Here is a 23,445-nt window from a genome sequence, read left to right as displayed (position 1 = left end):
TCATTCAGAAGACGTTGTCTCACATGAGCATCCTGGTCCTCTGGCTCCCACAGTCTCTGCTTCCTCCTTCTGTGTTCCCTGAGCCTTAGGTGTGCAGGTCTTATTATAAATGTATCTACTAGGGTTGGGCACCCTTGTGGATTTCTGTAATGGTCTCCTTCTGCTGCAAAAGAAGCTTCTTGATGAGAGGCGAGAGCTATGCTCATCAGGAGATAAGGATAAATATTTAGAATGTAATTAGAAATTCTATTGGTTTAGAAAAGTGGCAGTAGTCAGTTCTCCTCTAGGTCCCCGACCTCACCAGCCACAGGTAGTCAGCTAGGTTTACAGATGAGCAGGACCTCCCTCCTGTTGAGCAGGCCTTGATTTAGTCTAATTAGTCAGCTGCTGTTGCATTCTTTGGAATGCCTTCCAGGTTGGTAATTCTGTGACCTAGTTCTTTGTTGGGCTGTGTGTTTTCTTTCTGTTCAGTTTCTTGAGATCTTCGTATATTCTAGACACTACTCTTTGTCAGATACATAACTGGGAAAGACTTTCTCCTACAGCGTAAGCTGTCTCTTCACTTGATTATCTGTTGTTGCCTTTGCTGAACAAAAGCCTTTTAATCTTACAAGATCCCATTTGTAGATTATTGACTTTATTCCCTGAGGGATCAGAGCCCTATTAAGAAAGGCTTTACATAGGGGCTGGGGATTTAGCTCAGTGGTAGAGCGCTTACCTAGGAAGCGCAAGGCCATGGGTTCGGTCCCAGCTCCGGGAAAAAAAAAAAAAAAAAAAAAAAAAAAAGAGCTAAGAAAGGCTTTACATAAAGCCAGTGTCCTGGCGTGTCCTTGTTGTTACTTGTTCCTGAGCAGTTTCAGAGTTTAAGTCTCATGCTGAGGCCCTTGATCTGTTGAGAGCTGATTTTGTAGATGGTGAGAGATAAGGACTTAGTGCCATCCCTCTGCATTTCTGTCCAGTTTTCCCAGTATCATTTATTGAAGATGCTATCTTTTCTCCAGTGTAATTCTGGCCTCGGTCAAAAATCAGGAGGCTTTAGTTGTATAACCATGCATCGCAGTCCTCAACTTCATTAATTTATGTGCCGGTTTTTGTTGAGAGTACCGTGCATTTTTGAAAATTAGTTCACTATATTTTATTTGAGTTTGTGCGCGTGCGCGTGTTGTGTGTGTGTGTGTGTGTGTGTGTGTGCGCGCGCGCGCGCGCGCGCGCGTGCGTGTGTGTGTGTGTGTGTGTGTGTACACTCATGACATGAGGCATATATGAAGATCAAAAGATAATTTTTTAGAAGTTGGTTTTCCTCTTCCACTGGGGTCCTGGGGATCAAAGTGGCAGACGCTTCTGTCTGAGCTATCTTACCTTCCCAGCCATGCTGTTCTTAATCTTATGTCTCTGAAATATAACTTAAAATCAAGTACGGTGTTAACTCCTACAGGATTTTTTTATTGGTTATTTTGTTTATTTACATTTCAAATGTTATACCCCCTCCCGCCCCCCAAAATCCCCCACTCCGCCCCGCTCTTCCTGCCTCCACGAAGGTGCTTCCCCACACACCCACTCCCACCTCACCACCCTATCATTCCCCTACACTGGGGCATCGAACCTTCACAGGACACAGGGCTTCCCCTCCCACTGATGCCTGACAAAGCCGTCCTCTGCTACATATGCAGCTGGAGCCCTGGGTCCCTCCATGTGTACTCTTTGGTTGGTGGTTTAGTCCCTGGGAGCTCTGGGCGGGGTCTCGTTGGTTAATATTGTTTTTCCTCCCATCCGGTTGCAAACCCCTTCAGCTCCTTCAGTCCTTCCCCCAACTCCACCACTGGGGTTCCTGTGCTCAGTCTGATGTTTTCTGCAGGCATCCACATGTACATGGGTAAGGCTCTGACAGAGCCACTCAGGAGACATCTACATCCAGTTCCTGTCAGCAAGCACTTGCCAGCATCAGTGTCTGGGTTTAGTGGCTGCACATGGGATGGACCTCCAGGTGGGGCAGTCCCTGGATGGCCCCTCCCTCAGTCTCTGCTCCACTCCTTGCCTCTGCATTTTCTTTAGACAGGAGCAATTCTGGGTTAAAATTTTGTGAAGGATGGGTGCCCCATCCCTCAACCAGAGGCCTTACCTAACCTCTGGATATGGTCTCCCGGGCTCTCCCTCCCCTTTGTTGGGCATTTCAGCTGATGTCATCCTCATTGGGTCCTGGCAGCTTCTTGCTTTCCTGGTGTCTGGGACTTGCTGTTAACTACCCCAGTTCCCCATCCCCCATTGCTACACACCTCTGTACATTTGCCTGTCTCCCACACCTAATCTCACCCGCCCTTCTTTCCACTCCCCCTCCTCTCATCCTCCCAAGTCCCTCCCACCCTCCACCTCCTGTGATTATTTTGTTTTCCCCTCCAAGTAGGACTGAGGCACCCACAGTTTCCTATAGGGTTCTTTTGCTCAGGATTACTTTGGTCTCTTCTATATGGATTTTAAGATTGTTTTTCCTATTTCTGTGAAGAATGGCATTGTAATTTTGATGAGGATTAAATTGAATCTATATATTGCTTTTGAGGTATGGCCGTTTTCACAATATTGGGGTTTTTGTTTTGGATTGGTTTGGTTTGGTTTTATAAACGGGTCACACTATGTAACCCTGGCTGTCCTGGAACTCACTCTGTAAATAAGGCTGCCTCGAACTCATAGATATCCGTCTTCCTCTTCATCCTAAACACTGGGATTAAAGGCATTTACCAGCACTACCAGTTCTCTTTGGTTTCTTTCAACTGTGTTGTAAAGTTTTTACTGAAGAGGTCTTTCACATATTTGGTTATATTTATACCAACTTATTTATAAAGACTGGTATAAATGGGTTTCCTGATTCTTTTTTACTTTGTTTTCCATTGGTATATAGGAAGGCTAATGATTTTTGTGTGCTTATATTGTGTCCTGCTACTCTGCCAAAAGTATCTATTAGTTAAGGGTTCTTCTGGTTGGAGTCTTTAGGTCTCTTACGTAGAGACACAGACCACCTACAAGGAGGCACTGGACTTCTTATTTACCTGTCTGTGTCTGTCTGTTCTCCTGCTGCTAAAGCTGTGATTCCCAGTCTTACACTGCTGTAATTCATACAGAGAAAGAGGATGGACAGAAATGGGAGCTCCCTAATTTCACATAGTGTTGGCTGTAGGTCTGTTTCTCCTATTCTGAGTTTCTTCAGAATTTTTAATAGGAAGGAATGTTGGGTTTTGCCAAGTGCCTTTTCTGTATTTATGGAAGCAACCAAGTTGTCCTTGAGTCTTCTTATATAATATGTAACATTTATTGATTATGTGTATTGAACCATGGGACTGTTTCCCAGAATATTTTTTTCACTTTGTTTTCCATTGGTGTACATCTTAGTTGTAGTTAAATCCAACTTGATCCTGGTGAATCATCTTTTCCATGTGTTCTTGAATTCAGTTTGCAGGTATTTTGTTCAAAGCATTTGCATCTAAGTACATCAGAGACATTTCTTTGTTTCTTTTCTTTTTTATGTTATCTTTGGTATAGTTTTAGAAATTTTATTGTTAGTTCTTCTAGGTCCAGGAAAATCCACCCATGAATCCATCTGGACCTGGACGTTTTTTAGCTGAGAGAGATTTAATTACTACTTCAGCCTCACTGCTTGCTACAGATTTATTTAAGTTGTTTATCTCAACTTGACTTAATTTTAATACATCATGTCCACATAGAAATCCATACGTTTCTTGTAGATTTTCCAATCTAGTAGAATATATGCTTTCAAAATAAAACCAAATGATTTTCTGAATTCCACTGGAGTTGATTATAATGGCTCCTTTATCATCCCTAATGGTTGGGGTGTGTGTGTGTGTGTGTGTGTGTGTGTGTGTGTGTGTGTGTGTGTGTTTCTCTCTCTCTCTCTCTCTCTCTCTCTCTCTCTCTCTCTCTCTCTCGGTTTGTTTGGCTAAGAGTTTGTCCTTATTTTCAAAGAACCATTTTGGTTCCATTGATTCTTTGTATCTTTGTTTGTTTGTCTCCATATCACAGTTTCAGCACTGATCTTAATATTTTAATGATTCTTGTCTTGTGATTTTCCCAGGGCCCTAAGGTTTATCATTCATTACCTTGTTTGTTTGCAGCCTCTCTGATTTCCTAGTGTAGACACTCAGAGCTGTAAACGTCTTTTCCCAGAGCAGCTTTCACTGTAGCTCATAGGTGTTGGGATGTTGTGTTTTCACCTTCATTTGATTCTAGGAATTTTTTTCTATTTGATTTTTGTAGAGACCCAGTCATTATGCAGTAGGATATTAATCTGCAGGAGTTTGTAAATTCCCTGGGGTTTCTCTGGCTGTTGGTTTGTAGTCTTATTCTACTGTTGTGAGTACAAGGAATTATTTCAGTTTTCATGTATATTGTTGAGATTTGCTTTGTGTCCGAACTTATGATTTATTTTAGAGAAAGGGCTTCTAAGAGCATTTATATCCTACAGTGCTTCAGTAGAATGTACTATATATAGTGTCTGTTAAGTCCATTTGCTCGGTAATCATTTCATTCACATATTTCTCTAGTTTTTAATTTTTTTACCTTATGTGTATGAATGTTTTGCCTGCATATATACCGTGTACCCTGTGTGTGCCTGGTGCCAATGGAGGCTAGAAAAGGGAATCAGATCCCTTGCAATTAGAGTTATAGATGGTTGCAAGCTGTTGTGTAGTTGCTGGGACAAACCTGAATCTCTGGAAGAGCAGCTGGTACTCTTAACTGCTGGGCAATCTCTCCTGTCTTGTCGGTTTGTGGTTTGTTGGGAGGACCTGTCAACTAATGTCACCCACTTTTGTTGTGCTAACTTTAATCTGGGCCTTTACATCATAGGTTTTGTTCATGGAATCGAGTCTACCTGCTTTGGGGCATATGTTTAGAATCACAGTGCCTCTTGGTAGATTGTTTCCATAGTCAATATTGAGTGACTGACTACCTTTTCTTCCTGCTTGGATTTGAAGTCTGTCACATACTAGAAGAGTGGCACCTGCTTGTTTCCTAGTTCCATTTGCTTGGACTACCTGTCTGTCCTTTCACACTAAGATAGTGTTTGTTGTCTGTGGCTAGATGTGTTTCTTGGAGAGAGCAAAGAGCCATTTCTGGCCTTTGGTCCATTCTACTAGTCCTTGCATTTTGATTGGGGAATTGACACCATTAAGATTCAGAGCTAGTTGGGGTTGAGGATTTAGCTCAGTGGTAGAGCGCTTGCCTAGGAAGCGCAAGGCCCTGGGTTCGGTCCCCAGCTCCGAAAAAAAAAGAACCAAAAAAAAAAAAAAAAAAAAAAGATTCAGAGCTAGTTTTAAAAACTATGTATTGACTTCTGTTATTTTGTTGATTTTATAGTCTGTTTTCTTCCCTTTTCTCTTCCTTGGCTATTATTCTCATGTGGCTTATTGTTACCTGTGGTCCTGTGGGTGGACTTTTCTTCTTCTCTTCAGTCTAAATGATTCCTTTAGGTAACTTGTAGAGTTGGTGTAGTGCTCATGCATTCCCTTAGCCTGTTTTTATCGTGGATAGTTTCACTTTTCCTTCACTTGTGACAGATTTGCTGGGTGTAGTAGTCAGGTTGGCATTGTCTTTGGAACTTGAAATGCATCTGTCTCCGCCCTCATACCGAGTCTGCTGTGTTCTTGTGGGCCTGCCCTGCGGACTGGGTGTTTCACAGTTGCTTCTTTCCGCTTTCTTTTGGGGTTTGTATATTTAGTGTTTCACTTATGACAGATAGAAGGGGGTCTTTTTCATCTCTGGTCATGACTGTTTGGTGTCCTAAATACCTCCTGTGTCTAGATCAGCATTTCTTTTCCAAATTTTAAGAAATTTTGTTATGATATTTGTATGCTGAGACAGAAGGAATCTTACTGTGCAGACCTGGCTGGTCTGGAAGTCTCTCTGTAGACCAGGATTGCCTGAGACTTAGAGATCTGCCTGCTTCTGCTTCCCAAGTGTTGGGAATAAGGTGTGTGTCACTATGCCCAGACTGTTATAATTGCTAATGTTTGCTAATGTTTTCTGTGTCTCTCGAACTTACTCTCCTTCTGTGTCTATTATCCATACAGTTAGGCTTTTCTGTGGACCAACCCTGTGCATTTAGAATTGCTGCTGGCACCTTCTTATTGTTCTGTCTTTGTCCTTGTTAGATGGTTCCAGTTTCTCCACTTTGTCATTAAGCTCAGGTATTTTGTCTTTTCCTTGACCCATATAGGTGACACTTTCCACAGAGATTTTCATTTGACTGTTGTTTTTTTCTTAGTTTTCCTCATGTCAGATTGGTCTGTCTTAGTATAATTCCTCTTTCATAGCTTGCATCATGTTCCTTGTTTCGTTCAGCTGTTTGGTTCTCAATTGGGTGTTTATTCTATTTTTATTTTTTGAACATTCTTTCAATCATTATGTCATTCTTTTGAGTTTTCTAGCTGACAGTTCATCTAACTCACTCTCACCATTACTGTTGAATTAGTAATTTTTGGAGTTACCTTTGGTTTTTGTGTTTCTTATGTTATTGTCTAGGCAAGTACACATCTGGAGTTATTTCTTTGCTTGGTTTACTTTTTATCAGCTATATTATTTCAGTTGACATATTTGCAGCATTCATATGGGACTTTAATGTGGCAGAATTGAGTGTGCAGTTCAGAAAATAGTTCCTCTTTATTGTTCTCTAAGTGGAATATTACCTATAAGATCAACCACAGTGTTTGTTTGATATACCCACTCTGTGTAAGTTATACAAACCAGCTAATAACACCGGCCCATCTGGCCTCAATCACTGTTAGAGGATGGGGAACCAAGGACATGTAAGACTGTCATGGGAGGTAAAGTGTTCTTATATCTTACAGGTTATAGAGTTCATTTTCAACCTTGATACATATTGCCTGGGCTTAGCAGCTTTCTGGACCTTTGGTGCTCACCCACACAACCTCCTAAGTAAGGCAGTTTTTCATAATTGCAACAGGAGTCCCATTTGTGTGCCACTGCCGCTCTGTGCTGCCAGCTTGCCCACTGTTGCATTCGTCTCTAAGTGCAGCTCTCCTAGGCCTGGTGTCTCTACACCTCCAGTATCGGAGGCTCTGTTACAATGAGGGTTTTGCTCTCACAGCTCCATGCAGGGAGTCTGATGTTACTACGTGTTGCTGGCCTTTGGTGGCTTTTCGGGATTTTGGTGTAGGCCCTAGGATCCTCTAACTGTTGCCTTCTGTATGCCTGCAGGACCAGTACCAAGGAGATAATGCCAAGTTGCACTACCACTTTAGAACAAACCCTAGTTACCTTGGGCCAAAGCTTTAGTGGCTGTGCCTGGGAATATTTCTCTGAGTACCTCGGGTCCCTCGGATGCCCTAGAAGCTCTCTCTGTTCAGCCATTCTCTTTCCAGATCAGTTTGCATTGATATATGGTGGAGCTCTCTGTGGGTGAGGTCTTTCCTTTTTCCCATGTAGTGCCAAGTCCCTCTGCCCTCTTCAGAGGCACTAATCTCTAACCATTGTGCACACTTTGTCAGCACCATCCCTGCCCACAGCTTTAACTCTGTTCACAGATTTAAACTTACTCATATTCCTTTCCTCACCAAAGTGCATGGCTTTTAAAATACCTATCTGCTCTGTCTTGCAAATCTGGCAAAGACCAGTGAGCAGTCACCATGTTAGGGCCTGGATGTTATGCTGTCTTTGAATCTGCTCCACCTCAAACTTAGACCATTACTCATGACTTCAGCCTTCCTCAAAGTTTTCGGACACAGATAGGATGTAGTCACCTTCTTTGCCAGAATGTAACACAGAGAGCCTCATGTGGTCCCCAGTAGCCTTTTGATTTTTCGGAAACATCATGAGCCCAACTCCCTGTGTCCATATTCCTGTTAACACTGGAATTGTCCAAGCTTCCCTCAGAATGACTAGGAGCTTACAGCCTTCTACTGCATCTCTATCCCACTACCCCAAACTTTCCAGATCTCTTCTACAAGCACAGCCCTGCTTGTTACAGTTGCTCCACTTTGCCAGATTTCTTGTGGGTACCCGACAAGGAGCAATTTAAAGGAGCAGAGGCTTCTTTTGGTCCCTTGAGGAGAAAGCATGGCCGTGGTGGCTCCATAGCAGCGAGAGCAGAGTGACCGACCACTTCCATCCGCAGTACTCAGAAAGGAGAGACAAATGGGACATTAACTATGAACTGTTCTTAGGACAGATGAGCCCTGAGCTTACTGTAGAAAGAGCTCTTACCCCTGCTCCCTCTGTGCACAAAGCACTGAGCCCAAGACTACACTTGGAAAAGGCCAGCTATCTCCACACATTGGCTCCATACTGTCTTGACCTCCACTCATATGGCCTTATCCCCTCTGGTGACAGTGAAAGGAAACCAACAACAGCAGCCCCACCTCAGAGCTCACAGCGAGGCAGCTGACAGCTGTCTGCGTATCTTCCTCGCACTCTGTGGTCAGTAACCTTTTCTCTTTGTATGACAAGTGATACCTACGCTCTCTTCTCCTCTAAGATCTAATGCTACTGCAAACAGTCCCTCCTGAAAGGCTGCTTTTTCACAAGCCACAGAATAGCCAACAATTGCTCTTTTGTGTGTGTGTGTGTGTGTGTGTGTGTGTGTGTGTGTGTGTGTGTGTGTGTGTGTGAACTAAATAATACGGAGGAAGTTAGAAGATCAAAAAGACTTTGTAGGATCCGCTGAGTCAAACCTTGGATGATCACGTGCATTTATAGGCAGGGTTATGAGGACGTATAAGAAGACTCACACTTTAGATCATGTGCATTGACTGTGGAATCTACAACAGATTTGCTCTTTAATTCTTCTAACCCTATAGAAATAGGTAGTGAGGACCTTAAGATTTTGCATAGTTCAACTTATTCTCTTGCCAACAAGTTTCTTATTTCCTTTCCTGTTACCCATGATTCACGTGTGAAGAGAAGGCCAGAAGAATCTTGACCCTAGAGGTCACACTGTGTCGTTTAATGATCCCCTCATCATGACTCCAGCTAGCACGAGAGAGGAAATGTAGGGTTGCTGCTGTTATACATATTTGAATCACTTTGGAAGAAAAATTAAGTACGGGGGAGGGAGGGTCTTAATTTCATGATCTGTAAGAAAAGATTGGGGAAAATCATAACAAAATAAATATATAAAGTGCAATTTTAGCTAACCGTAAACACTGTATATTTATTAGTGTACACAGTAATCACTTTCAAGCTGGAGAGATGGCTCAGTGGTTAAGAGCACTGACTGCTCTTCCAGAGGTCCTGAGTTCAATTCCCAGCAACCACATGGTGGCTCACAACCATCTGTAATGAGATCTGATGCCCTCTTCTGGTGTGTCTGAGGACAGCTACAGTGTACTTACATATAATAAATAAATAAATCTTTAAAAAAAAAAAACACTTTCACTGGGCGTATGAAAGGGATCATAAAAGATGAAACCGGTTAAGTACATTGTCAGATAGCAGACCAGACAAGACCAAAGGAAAGCAAGACTAGTGTCTTAGTTTGCTTTCTCTTGCTGTGATAAGCACCATGACCAAAATCAACTTGAGGCAGGGGAGGGTTGATTTGACTCACACTTGCACACCACAGTCCGTCATCAAGGGAAGTCAGAGCCCTAACCCTAACCCTAACCCTAACTCCAGCAGGAACCTGGGGTGGGACTAAAACAGATACTGTGGGAAACTCCGCTTTCTGGGTTTCTCCATGGCTCATTCACGTGCTTTCTTACACACTCCATGGCTACCTAGATGGCATGTGGTAGGTGGCACCACCACAGTAGGGTGAGCCCTTCCACATCAGTCATTTTTCAAGAAAACAAAACCACAAGCCAGTCAGATGTAGGCAGTTCCTCAGTTGTGGTTTCCTCCTCCCAGGTAACTCTAGTTTATGACAAAAACTTATCAGCACACTAGGTATGACACAAAGAGAGGCACAGTTTTCTAGTTTTTAAACGTGTTCACGCCCAGCATGGTAGCACATACCACATTCCCACATACAGGGGGGCAGGCTGAGGCCCACCTAGTCTATGTAGCAAGTTCCACACAAGCCAGAGATACATAGTGAGACTTGGTCTAAAATGAGTCTATTAATTTAAAAACCGTGTGTGTGTGTGTGTGTGTGTGTGTGTGTGTGTGTGTGTGTGTGTATCCACACAGACCTCAGAGGACAACTTAAGGGAGTCAGTCTCGTTCCACCATGTGAGGCCTGGGAACCAAACTTCCCAGGCTCGGCTGCAGCCTCCTTTGCCTATTAAGGCATCTCTCCAGCACCATACAGGTTTGGGGCAGGTCATTTGCTTAGGTTTTTGTGTGTGTGGATGTTTTGCCTATTTTGCTTCCATAAATGTCTGTGCACCCCATGTGCGCCTGGCACTTGAGGAGACTGGAAGCATTAGATCCCCTGGTACTGGAGTTACAGGAAGTTGTGAGCTGTCATGTGGGTGATGGGAACCAAGCCCAGTGCTTCTTAACTGCTCAGTCAGCTCTCCAGTGCCCTGACCCCTAGTTTTAAACTTTCACTCCTTTTAGGTCAGATTGCAGGTCATGTAATATTAACACATAATTCAGCCAACCCCATGTCCCAAGTGAAAACAAGGTCTTTTTACTTTACCATCTAAGCAGCATGCTCCAGTGTGGAGAAGTACCTCATTCTAGGCCTATGACTTTCACTGTAGCATGCCCAGTTAGTTATGGGCAAGGAATAACCTGAAGTTTGAACTTCACCCTTACAGAGAGTCAGTGCTCACTAGGTACCATGGCACATGCCCACAGTCCCAGCACTCGAGTGAGGAAAAGGATCGTGAGTTTAAAGCCAACCAAGGCTACATAGCAAGGCCCTGTCGTAAAAAAGCAAACATAAAAACAAGAACCACACGTGGCTCAGGAAGGTGCTGTTCACATTGCTTGTTAGAAAGTGGGGCAGGAGGCCTAGCCAGAAATGGCGGCACACATCTGAAATGGTGGCACTCGGGAGGTTGAGACAGAGAGGTTGAGTATTTGAGGCTAGCCTAGTCTACCTAGAAAACCCAGTCTCCAAAAACATAAAAAGGAACGTGGGACACCATAACAAAGTCCCCTAAGAGGGAGTTGAGGTTGTCCCAAGGCCTAGGCTGTGCTGACCAACAGAACTGTGCGAAGTGACAGATTGTGCCTGTACCTTCAGCCTCTGCTCTGTGGGGCCATTGGTTGAACTGTGCCTGGCGATCATTGCTGTTCTGGACCTAAGTCCTCACACTCTGCAGGGTCTCACTCTGCAGATACCCCTGCTGTCTAGGGGCTGGCTCTGTAGACCAGGCAGGAAGCGCACCCGCAGCCTCCTGAGTGCCAGGACTAAAGGTGTGCGCCTGGGGCTGACTTTAGTTGTGAGGCAGCCTCACCAGTGCCCAGGTTACTCACAGACTCCCTCTCGAGCTCAGGCAGGTTGGAGCCGTGACTGTCCTGCCTGAGCTGGTCAAGGCCCGAGACACACTTCATCTTCGGTAGCCTCAGTGGTGTTACTGTGGAAGATATTTGTTGATTATAGACAGCATCTTATTTTGTAGCCTAGGCTGACCTGAAATTCACCATGTAGCCCAGGGTGACGCTGAATTTTCCACAGCCTTCCTCGAGCTTCCCAGTTGCTGAAAGGTTGGAGCCTCTACACTCAACCAAGCCTTCTCAATGGAAAAAAATGTATTTTAAAAGAAGACAAGGGGCTGGAGAGATGGCTCAGTGTTTGGAGCACAGAGGTCCTGAGTTCAATTCCCACAACCACATGGTGGCTCACAACCATCCGTAATGGAATCTGATGCCCCCCTCTTCTGCTGTGTCCTAAGAGAGTAACAGTGTACTCACATAAAATAAATAAATAAATAAATAAATCTTAAAAAAATAAAAAATAAAAATAAATAAAAGAAGACAAGTCAAGTTTCCTCTCTCCACAGAGACAGTAAAGAAGTAAAGGCAATTGCAAACACCTCAGGGCTTTGAAAGGCCAGTTCCTCAGCCTGTGTACAGGGAAAAGTCTGTGCCCATAAATGCATAAAGGACTAAACTGTTGGCATTCACTGTGCCTCCAGTTGCTCTTTTCTATTTTTTTATCAATTTTTACTTATATGAGTAGAGTGTAGCTGTTTTGAGATGCACCAGAAGAGGGCGTCAGATCCCATTACAGATGGTTGTGAGCCACCATGTGGTTGCTGGGATTTGAACTCAGGACCTCTGGAAGAGCAGTCAGTGCTCTTAACCGCTGAGCCATCTCTCCAGCTCCCAGTTGCTCTTTTCTAGTATGAATTTTCAATCCGACAGCTCTTGGAACTTCTAAATAAGTATTTCTCCTAGGGTGCAAAGAACATGTGCTGGAAGATGCAAAACCTGAATCCATCGGGGATGCCGCAGACTTGGCCCTGCCACCCGAAATGCCGATTCTCATCGACTCCCATGCCCTGAAAGACATCCTGGGGCCACCACTGTATGAGCTGGAGGTGATGACTCTCATCCTTTTTACACTGCTGCTTGCTTTGTGTCGGACAAGTAGAGTTGGGGTTTCTCGTGCTCATTGATCTGCCTATGCAGAGTAAACTGTATCTTGTCCTATGCATTTTCATCAAGGACGCCCTGTTGTCTTGGCCACCTAGGGCTTGGGAAGGAGGCAGCAAATCAGCCCCGATCCCAACTATTTGAAAAGCACAGGCGTCTGCCAAGAGCAAACTGTCTGGTGGGTAACTCCCGAAGGGTTAACCTGCGTCTACTCTAACCCTGTCACTGTTTTCTGCCTTCCCCCTTCCTCCGTCACAGAAGGCCTAAGAGCTGGGATGAGCTGAGGCAGGCGATGGCAGTAGCTGATAAAATAGAGCGTTTGAGGGCACTGTGTCCTTCGTGCTGTTTAGGTGTTCAGGTGCATTCACAGGTAATCCCTAGGAAAGACTCCTGAAGGTGTGTACAAAATGAGATCTGTTCACTGTGCAGAAAGCAGTCTCTCCAGAAAACATTCAAAGGCTCCAAGGGCTTCCAACAAAGGGGAGAAGACAGACCCCACACCCATCTACCGTGTCCGTGTGTGACTTTTGAACGGCTGTTGAAGCCGACGAGCCTCCCACAGAGCTGCCAGTTACCAGAGTAGTCAGTCTTTGTTTATTCCTGCCAGTGAATCAGAACCTGATCATACAACCAAAGGTACTGTTTGGGTTGTTTAAATTCTTTTTTTTTTTAACTACAATTGACTTTTTTTTTTAAAAAGATTTATTTATTTAATGTATGTGAGAATACAGACACACCAGAAGAGGGCATCAGATCCCATTACAAATGGTTGTGAGCCACCATGTGGTTGTGGGGAATTGAACTCAGGACCCCTGGAAGAGCAGTGCTCTTAACTGTTAAGCCCTCTCTCCAGCCCTGTTTAAATTCTTAAGATACCATGGATTTGAATTTTTTTAAAAAAACTGAGCTTAATTTTGGTTGAGAAAAGTCACTGTTAGTTGCTGTCTGCATGAGTGAAGACGGATTCTGATCCCAGGCCCATGGCCTCTTTCTCTAGGTGTCCCATCAAAAGCTCGATGTGGCCGTTCTCTGAGCACTAAACTACATTAACACAGAGGACTGACCCTGTTATACAACCCTTCTCAGGTGGTGTTGGGTTTGGATGCAGTTTTGCCATTCCAGGAGCTCTAGAAGCAGTAGAAAGAACAAAAAGGAGGAATTGTAAGCATGTCTTAGAGCACTGTCTGATGTCATCTGATTGTCCTTATAGCACCTTAGCTAATACATGTGAAATCTTCTACCATCTTGAATGTAAAGGGAGGCTCCTTGTGAAAGCCCTGAAGTGAATATAAAAATCTTGGTGGGGGGCTGGAGAGATGGCTCAGCGGTTAAGAGCACCCGACTGCACTTCCAGAGGTCATGAGTTCAATTCCCAGCAACCACATGGTGGCTCACAACCATCTGTAAAGAGATCTGATGCCCTCTTCTGGTGTGTCTGAAGACAGCTACAGTGTACTTATATATAATAAATGAATAAATCTTAAAAAAAAAAAAAATCTTGGTGGGTCCCTAAGTCTTCCCCTAAACTGAAAGGGTCACATTGCCCTAGACTGAAAAGCTGCACATTTGAACATATAACTATTTTAGTCATGTTACATGAAAGCAATATAAACTTGGCCACAGTTAGATATGCAAATGTTCCTTAAGTGCTGATCTTCAAAGTATTAAAAGCAATAGGGCTAGAAAAACAACTCAGCAAGTTAAAGATTACTGCTAAGTCTGAGATCCAGACAGGGTTCAGTTTCCAGAACCCACATGATGGGAGGCGAAAACAGATTCCACAGAGTTGTCTTCTGACCTCCACATGTGCCGTGACATGCATGGAACGGTACCCGCTAAGAGACCTTACCTAATACTCATTAAGCTTTTCTTTAAATATGTTAACTGCTTCTTCAGTACACGTTAGCCTAACTGGTGTATGAGTGGGAAGATTGAGGACCGGGGTTAGAGCTCAGTAGTACACTCCTTGCCTAACACGCACAAAGCCTTGGAAGACTGTGGTTAACTTGAGATGCTTTTGTTCTAATTTGACAGTGAGAAAAACATTCTGAAAAGGTTTGTGTCCATTGTGTGTGTGCACAGGAGGCACATACCACAGTATGCATGTGGAGGGCAGAAAGCAGATTTCAGTAATCAGTTCTCTCCTTTCACCATATGGGTTCCTCTGTGGATCAAAATTAGGTCATCAGGCTAGCGAGCCCCTTCACCAGCTGGGCCAGCTCCCCAGCCCTAGGAAAACCATCTAAACCTAGTGACTCCACAAATAAGTAATATAAGGGGAAGTTAGTAAGTGCTAGTGTGTAAACAGGGTTTTGAAGTTGGTTTTTGAGGCAGGGTCCTTCGTGGTTTTGACACCACTCATCAGACTAACTGATCTGCAAGCTTTTCCTCTTCTGCCTCCTATCTCCTGCAGGAGTGAGTCACACTGCCATACTCAGCTTTCTACTTGAGCCTAGAACTGAACTCAGGTCATCAGATTTGTGAGCAAGTTCTTTTACCCACTGCATCATCCTCCCAGCCTGGCTTCTTTCTAATTTCATGTGTATGGGTGTTTCCCCTGAATATGTATGTACCACTTGCATACCTGGTGCCCATGGAGGCCAAAAGAAAGAATGGGATCCCCTAAAACTGGAGTTAACAGGTAGCTGGCTGGGCTGCCAGGTGACTACTAGCTGACCCTGGATCCTCTATGCCTGGTTTCTTGAAGCAACATAGTTACTAGTTCTGAGGATTCAACTGTAACAATGCAATTGATGGGTAATAAAATTGTAACAAGTGGCTTATTATGTTAAACATGACTTTGCATTCTGAAGAGTGTTCTTTAGGGTTAGTTCATCTAACCCTGGAAAGAAGCCATGTAATGAGAATAAAAAAATGACTCAATATTAATTTTTTAAATTGTGAGCACAGCACTCTCATCATCTATGTACTGTTTTTAAACAGCACTGGCATACATATTAATCTTCTTTTTCAAATATAGAACAGAGCAGGTGCCAGTGCTAGAGGGAAGTGTGTGGTGGAGTTAGTCTGAAGGACAGCTAAGCTGCCAGATACCTACCTGTGAGATACAGGTCAAAGTGAATGCTTAAGAGTCGGCCACCTACCCATGGCTCACTGATGCCATGTTTCCACTGCACACACCTGCTACAAAAGACTGGGTCTGAGCACCCAGCCCTCTCCCAGGAACCAGCCAGTCTTTGCTATTCCATAGTGAACCCAGGCACCTGACAGCAGAGAAGCTGCACATTGGATTGCACTTGGTGACACAACTGTACTTATCCTCCAACACAGATAACACCACAGAACAGGCAGCCTGGAGATGCTGGGCGCAGTCAAAGTTAGCATTGCTGTCTCCCAGTTGTTACTCTGCATTTTCATACCTGGGGAGTGTTTATCACCTACACTCATAATCTCAGCTAAGCAGCTTGTTCTACTTCAGCTGGCATCCAGCAGCACTGCCCTGGGTCTAGGATATCACCAAGGAGTGGCGACAGAAAGCTCGTGAGAGCTGGCACTTGTCAGATGAGTGTTGGTGAGAGGACAGTTGCTCCCTGAAGCAAACGAATGTACTAAGAAGTCAGGCAGACTTTGATATGTAGAGACGCATGGTCCAATGAAAATGCCCTGAAAATCAAGGCATCTGTAACTGGACCCAACTGCTCCTGGATGTCAGTTCCTCACGCATGTGTATGGCTGAACTACATCTGGTGAACACTAAATAAGAACATCCAGATAGTCAGACATGTGACTCAGATAATGTCAGGTAATGAGTTGTCAGAAGTCGGTGCTCAAGTGTATAACTCCTACAGGACAGTGTGGTTCAAGTGCTCTGGAACCATTTCTACAGGTTGACAGAACTGATATTTTCATCTTTCAAGGTGTCCGAGCGTTTGAGTCAACCTGGAGTGGCAATAGGGTTAGCATGGACTCCCTTGGGTGGCAAAATTATGTTTGTGGAGGCAAGTCGAATGGACGGCGAAGGCCAGCTAACACTGACTGGCCAGCTCGGGGACGTCATGAAGGAGTCTGCCCATCTCGCCATTAGCTGGCTTCGAAGCAATGCGAAGAAATACCACCTGACTAATGGTACATGGCCTAACTGCATGGGGACACAGCTGGGAAGGAGGGCTCTGGACCACGATCCAGGAAGGATCTCACACGGAGACAAAGACATCACCATTCAGGAAAGTCGAGGGCTTGGCCTCGGAAGCCCTGCAGAGACTCTAGACATTGTTAGGTCGGCTGGCTGGGTCCCTGAACTAGATACAAAAGCAAAACTTTAAATCACACTTAGAGAGAGTCTCACCACCCAGACCTCACTCTAACCACACCATCCACTAACATCTTCAAGGGTCCACTTATACAAAATATTCATTTTTGTGTTTGATTTTATTCAGAGGAAAAAACTAGGCTTAATTTTTCTACATTAAAATCCTTTTCCCTCTGTTTAAAGCTTTTGGAAGTTTTGATCTTCTTGACAACACAGACATCCATCTGCACTTCCCAGCTGGAGCTGTCACAAAAGATGGACCATCTGCTGGTGTTACCATAGTAACTTGTCTCGCCTCACTCTTCAGTGGGCGGCTTGTGCGCTCAGATGTAGCCATGACTGGGGAAATTACACTGAGAGGACTTGTTCTTCCGGTAAGTATAGAAAACAGATCATGTTCTTGTAATTTTTACTTAAATTACTAATTTTAAATTTGCATGAATGGTAGCTTGCTTTCTTTCTGTAAAAATTTTGGTTTAAAATAGACATTAATACCTGTAACTAACATGTTATTTTAAACTTTTGGTCAAGTAAAAGGAAACCTGACCATCTCCCAAGTTTCCCTATCATCTAAAAATATTGGCAGGAAAAGAAATGTTAGTGTGGCTACAGGAAGATCAGCGGTTCACCTGAATGTCTGAGGTCTCTGCTCTCTACTTGACAGTCAAGTGCCCTGCATATACGTAAACGGGACTGCGGGTGTCTGAGCTCATGAGACACCCTAGCACCATAGTTGGCAAAATTTATAGCAAAACACTTTCTATAGGTTCCTGGGCTCCGGTGCATATTCTGACCTGCATTCAAGTGCTGTGGAAATACACAGGACTCAAGGATTAGGCTTTCTGGGAGGACTAGGTCCAGGACTTGTCTGATAGGACAAAATTTTGACAGAGCCATAGCAAGAAGAGGAAGAGGAGAATGAGCAGTGGCAGCAGCAAATATTCTTCCCTCTACCAAAGTCCTTATACAGATGGTAGTAGATTAGACACCCACAAGTAGTTAAGGTCACTAAAGGGGCCAGGCACTTGTAAAACCCCAGCAACGCTGGAAGACTGAAGCAGCATGGGTAGCTTAGCCTCAAAGTAAAAAGGAGCCAGAAATATGGCTCAATAGCAGAGAACTTGCTTGTTCTTACTCTTGCATATGACTTAGTTCAATTCCTAATATTGAAAAACCACTAACATTGTACCCTGGTATTTTCATTGAACCATGCAAGGATCATGAAGAAAAATAGTAGAATTTAAAAAAAAAAAGTACTTGCTAAGGCTGAAGTAAAGGGAACCTTTTGGATTGGCATATCCAACATCAAATTATAGCAAACAGAAAAATGGAAGAATAGTCAGAGAAGTAACAGCATATCCTGGAGCAGAAGGTAGCCTCAACTTGAAGGTTTGCACCAACCAGCAAAGACGTTCTTGGAGTTTTCAGCTCACTGAGAGAGAGGGGGGGGGGGGACAGAGAGAGAGAGAGAGAGAGAGAGAGAGAGAGAGAGGGGAAACAGAGAGAGAGAGAGGAAACAGAGAGAGAGAGAATCTGCTCTGAAGAAGGCACTGCAGAAGAGCACAGCATGGGGCTGAGTGGCAGCTGTGTAGGAAGGCTTACAGCCTAGCCAGTTAGGCGTTAGAAGGTGCTGAGCCTGCAGGCAGCCTTCTTGTGGCTCAGGGTCTCTAATTGCAGGCCATAGTCACCCAGGTGGCTAGGGAGGACCTGCTTCTGCAGGATGCATAGGAGGCCCAAGTCTTCTTCACCTTGGGGGTTTCCCAGTCTGTGTAGATAATCTCAGACCTGTTATCTTGCTTCCTTTAGGGTTAGATAACAATCCAGGCAGAAGCTCCTTCTATACCTTAACCTTGAAATTCACATAGCATCACTTCCAACACAGTGTGCTTCACACAGACAAGTTACAGAGCCAGGCCCACATCTCGGAATTAGACTCCACCTTTTGTGAAGGAATCATTTTGGGCATTTTTTTTTTGTTTTTTTGTTTTTGTTTTTGTTTTTAAACCACAAGAGGGTCCAGGACTAGTGGCACGTGCCTTTAATCCCAGCATTAGGGACTGGGAGCAGAGGCAGATGGATCTCAAGGCCAGGCCAATCTACAATGATTTTGTCACAAAACAAAAACAATTACCCTGAAAAGAGTCTAGCTTGGAGTGTTCTCACTTTTAGGTGGCACAAAAGCCTTGCTTTGTGGTAATGAAGACAATAATCCTGTAACACAACTGAGCTTCCTGTGTAAGAGCAGTTCTCTTTTGTTAACTTAAAAATCTTTATTTCATAAAAACAAAGCTAGCATTTCATAAAAACAAAAGTGGCATGTACTGGGGTTGGGGATTTAGCTCAATGGTAGAGCGCTTGCCTAGCATGAGCAAGGCCCTGGGTTCGGTCCCCAGCTCGGGGGGGGGGGGGGGGGGGGGAGTGGCATGTACTGAGATGCATGATGTTCAGTACATGTACATGTTCTAGGCAAGCGCTCTACCACTGAGCTAAATCCCCAACCCCACATGTACATGTTCTATGACATTCACATGCATGTGCATTTCCTCCATGCATTTCTTTATGGTGAAACCTTCAAATTCCTTTCTTCTAGCTAGGAAGAGTAGAACCCCGCTAATGCAGTCCTGCTTCACAACCAACCTAAACACAAGGTTGCAAATGACAAAACCGTGTGTAGTCATCAAGGTTTCAATTTCTCTCTCATTAAAAGTATATAATATAGAAGTCACAAATGTCCTTAAATAGGCTACCATTAAGCTTTTCAGTAACTTCCTAGCTCATTCTATCACAAAATGGGAGGTGGGCTTGAATGTCTAAGTCAGTGATGGGTCAGTTAAAGGTCGATTCACTCTGCAGTGAACGTAAACTTCAGAGTTGTCTCCTTTTGCCTGGCAGGTGGGTGGAATTAAAGACAAAGTCCTGGCAGCACACCGAGCAGGACTGAAGCATATCATAATTCCGCAGAGGAACGAAAAGGACCTCGAGGAGATCCCAAGCAACGTCAAACAGGATCTAAGTTTTGTCACAGCGAGCTGCCTGGATGAAGTTCTCAATGCAGCTTTTGATGGTGGCTTTACTGTCAAGACCAGACCTGGTCTCACTGACAGCAAACTATAGGCCCTAGTGTTAGCTGAACTTAATTATGAGGCACCAAATGCGTAAGCAGAACACCCCTGACCTATGGACATAATCAGACAGCAGTGGGTCTGTCTAAGTAGTTGTTGTTGATTACAGAAATGTCGGTTTAATAAAGTAATTAAATCTAGAATCCCGGTATTCAGTGGGTTTGGTGTCCCTGGCAAAGACAGAGGTACTCTGTGGTCTTAGAACAGAGAACTTTCTAGAAATGTCAACCCTTAGGCCCACTATAGACCTGAATCCAACTTGGGTGAAGTGGAGGTCCAGGAACTCCTCTCACCAGTGTTTGGTGTGCAGAATAACTGAATGAGCCAGGCATGGCACAGGCACACAGGAAGAGAAGCAGAGGCAGCTGATCTCTTGATGTTCTAGGCCAGCTTGATGTTCAACACAGCAAGTTCCACGACTATGTAGAGAAATGCTGTGACAAACAGAACAAAAACAGCTGGCATACACGCTTAGCTATGGAGACCCAGACAGACTTTATCGGATCCTGGAACCAATTGGAACCAATCACTTGGAAGGGGAACTAGCAAAGAGAACTCTAGGCAGCTGTCCTTATGTCTGTGTCTAGGGTGAGCACCACCATGACAATACAGGGAAGCAGCAATGGGAACATTAATTATATGGGACAGAGGCATGAGCTGGCAGTCATTACAGCATCACAAGAACTTTGGGTGCCTGTAATCTCAAAGTACAGGCCCAAAGGGGGAGCAGCTGTGTGTTCTGGGAAGGCCATGAAACTCAGAATCCTCACTTCTGCTACCCCTTTTACTTGTTCATACCAAATCCCAAGCATGTCAACTTGCTAGGCCTGTCCTATCTGTCCTGTCCTGTGACTCAGTCCACGGTACCAGAGGATGAAGTCAGCCCTTATGCTTACTAGCTTTCTAATGTGTCCATGTGTGAAATAATAATTTAGTAGTATTGCCGATTCAACAATAATCCAACATAACTCAATTTTAATTCTAGAGTCAGAATCTTAACATTACAAAATGTAAAAAGAGATAACAAAAATATTCTTGAAACTTCCTGGATGAGAAGGGGGTCTGCAAGTTACCTGAACTCCTGCTCAGGCCTGCTAATAAAATCTCTGGAGGAAATGTCAGGCGCAGGACCTCTTGGGGCACTATGCTGTGGGAAAAGGTCTAGACAGACACTGACACTTAGTGAGGTATCAGCTTTGGTAATGTTGCCATTTCAGTAATCGTACACAGGGAGAGAAGAAACAACTGACTGTCTCCACCCCCAGCCCTGCCTCAGGTGCTAACAAAGAACATCCTTTAAAGCTTGGGGTTCTCTGGGTCCTAGACATCAGCACTGACCTTATAAATACTTAGAAAATTTCATAGGGCATCTTCTGTGCTGTCTTAGGTCAGTCTTTGTGTTTTTTTTCTTCTGTCTGGCTGTGTGTGTGTGTGTGTGTTCATATGGGTACCTGCTCTGTGTGTGTGTGTGTGTGTGTGTGTGTGTGTGCGCGTGCGTGCGTGCATGCGCGCGCGCGCTCATATGGGTACCTGCAGAGACCAGGAGAGGGAGTCAGATTCCCTGGAGCTGGGGTTACAGGTGGTTCTGAGCTGCATTTGGGTCTTGAGCAAGAACAACACTCAACTGGTGAGCCATCTCTCCAGCCCATCTTTCCTTTCTAAAGATGCCCATTTGACGTTTACCAGTAAGACGTTTGTTTTTCTCTAACACTGTTTTTGCTTTATTAGGAAGGAGTTTTTGATTGGAGAAAATGTCCATAAAATTTACCACTCACAAGTGTCTAATTCAGGGACATCTGTGACATTCAGTGTTCCCACTGTCCACTTTTTCAGCACAGTTAGAAAAACTGAACTCATTCCCTCAACTCCAGACCTCGTGACCAGTCTAAAGTTCCTCGTGCTAAGTGCTTTGGAGGAGTAACGTCACATACGTGTCCTTATTTCTGACATCTCGCCAAGTGTCAGGTTTATCCCTATACCATGCATCCAGTCTGCCCTTTACGGTTGAACAACCCACTGTACACATGTGGCGCAGGTTTGTCCACTCATCTTGTGTTTGTGACTGTTGGCTGTGAACCGAGACTGTACTGATCCCTGCTTTTCTGGTTATTTTGGGATATGTGCTCAGTAGACCTTCTGTGGTGGAGCTGTGATCAGAATGGCCTAAAAGAATGCATATGTCCCACACTTACTGGGAAAGGGCCCAGGAGAACTCGTGAGCAATTGAATGCCTGTTCCACCAGGATGTTAGCACTAAGGTGCCATCTTGGAGACAGGCATATGGCTCTCATTCAGCTTACCAACATATTGACCTTGGACTCCTGCCTCCACATCTATGAGGAATAATTTGTCCTTTATTAAACTCCAAACAACTGGTATAATTTTGCCCAACTTCCTGATCTGTGCATGTGTGTAGGACAGTCCTCGGGATTAAATATAGGGCCTTGCACATGCTGGGTAATTACCCAGACACTGAGCTACACCACACCTCAATCCCAGCTACAGCCCAACCCTTCTGCCCACGCAGACCACTTGACTTCTCTCACACACACAAATGCTCAGGTGTCAAAGTTGAGTAAAGCTGGAAACCTTGGTATCAACTTCATGGTGTAGCTTTAACTGGTTCTGCCCGTTCATTATTCCTCTGGACTTTTCTACGAACTACAGACTGAACTCCTGAGTCACACAAGCTATAACAAAATTCAGGGGCAAATGCCTTGTTTTATTTGTTCCTAAGATATTTAATAACAATTAGTAAATCAGTGACTGTAAATAAGATTATGGATATACTAGATTATGAGTGATATAAAATGTGCATGAAGCTTTAAAAAACACCAGGTCATTGTATATGCTTAAACACGATTTTTCTTTACTCTTCCCTGACAGCAACTACAATTTGCATTCTGGACTAGAGGTAGAGCTCAGTAAATACTTGCTTAGCACCGGAGAGGTCAGAGCTTTAATCTCTGAAACACAAAACCACTCTGTGGCCACAGCACATGCCCTCTTCATAACAGTGGGGACACAAAAGTCTAATTTGCAGTGCCGAGTCCCAGCTCACAGTACTGCTTGTGCACAATGCATCTGATCCCATCGGGCACAGCCACTTGTGATGACTACCAGTAAGGTACAATACCTTCCATCGCTGTGACAGGACACCTAAGACTAAGACTTCTCTGGACTTGTAGTTTCAGGTTCCCATACACATTAGCCCTGTCGCCATGGGCTTGTGTTGAAGCAGAACACTGGTGGGAAGGGAGAGCATGTCAGAGTAAAGCTGTTCACCTCAGAGCAGCTGGAAGCAGAAGAGCCAGTGAGGAGGATGCAGACACAGCCCTCCAAAATACATCCCCCAGTAACTAGCCCTCCCCCAACCCTCAATTCAGCCATACACACATCCACTGATGAACTTATCAGTGACCCACTTTTCAGTACTACTACTGGAGGCCAAGCCTTTGACACCAGTCATTGTGGAGGATGCTTCTTGTCAAGACACAACATCACCAAAAGCAACAAGTCTGGCAGTCACCTGCTGAGGAG

At 44.3% G+C, this 23,445-nt stretch overlaps 1 protein-coding gene across 1 annotated transcript in view; it reads left to right on the top strand.

The window, feature by feature from the left end:
- The window catches only part of Lonp2 (lon peptidase 2, peroxisomal), a 91,507-nt gene extending 71,459 nt beyond the window's left edge, over positions 1–20,048 (top strand). The window contains exons 12-15 of the mRNA NM_001399196.1: positions 12,316–12,458; positions 16,392–16,599; positions 16,967–17,157; positions 19,676–20,048. Of these exons, the coding sequence (NP_001386125.1) occupies positions 12,316–12,458; positions 16,392–16,599; positions 16,967–17,157; positions 19,676–19,897 (764 nt within the window). The 3' untranslated portion in view covers positions 19,898–20,048. The remainder of the gene's footprint in view (positions 1–12,315; positions 12,459–16,391; positions 16,600–16,966; positions 17,158–19,675) is intronic.
- Positions 20,049–23,445: the final 3,397 nt, after the last annotated feature.

This window comes from Rattus norvegicus, chromosome 19, assembly GCF_036323735.1.
Source record: "Rattus norvegicus strain BN/NHsdMcwi chromosome 19, GRCr8, whole genome shotgun sequence".
Classification (NCBI taxonomy): Eukaryota; Metazoa; Chordata; class Mammalia; order Rodentia; family Muridae; genus Rattus; species Rattus norvegicus.
Note: the sequence above shows the minus strand (reverse complement) of the source record. Positions and strands in the feature narration are given on the sequence as shown.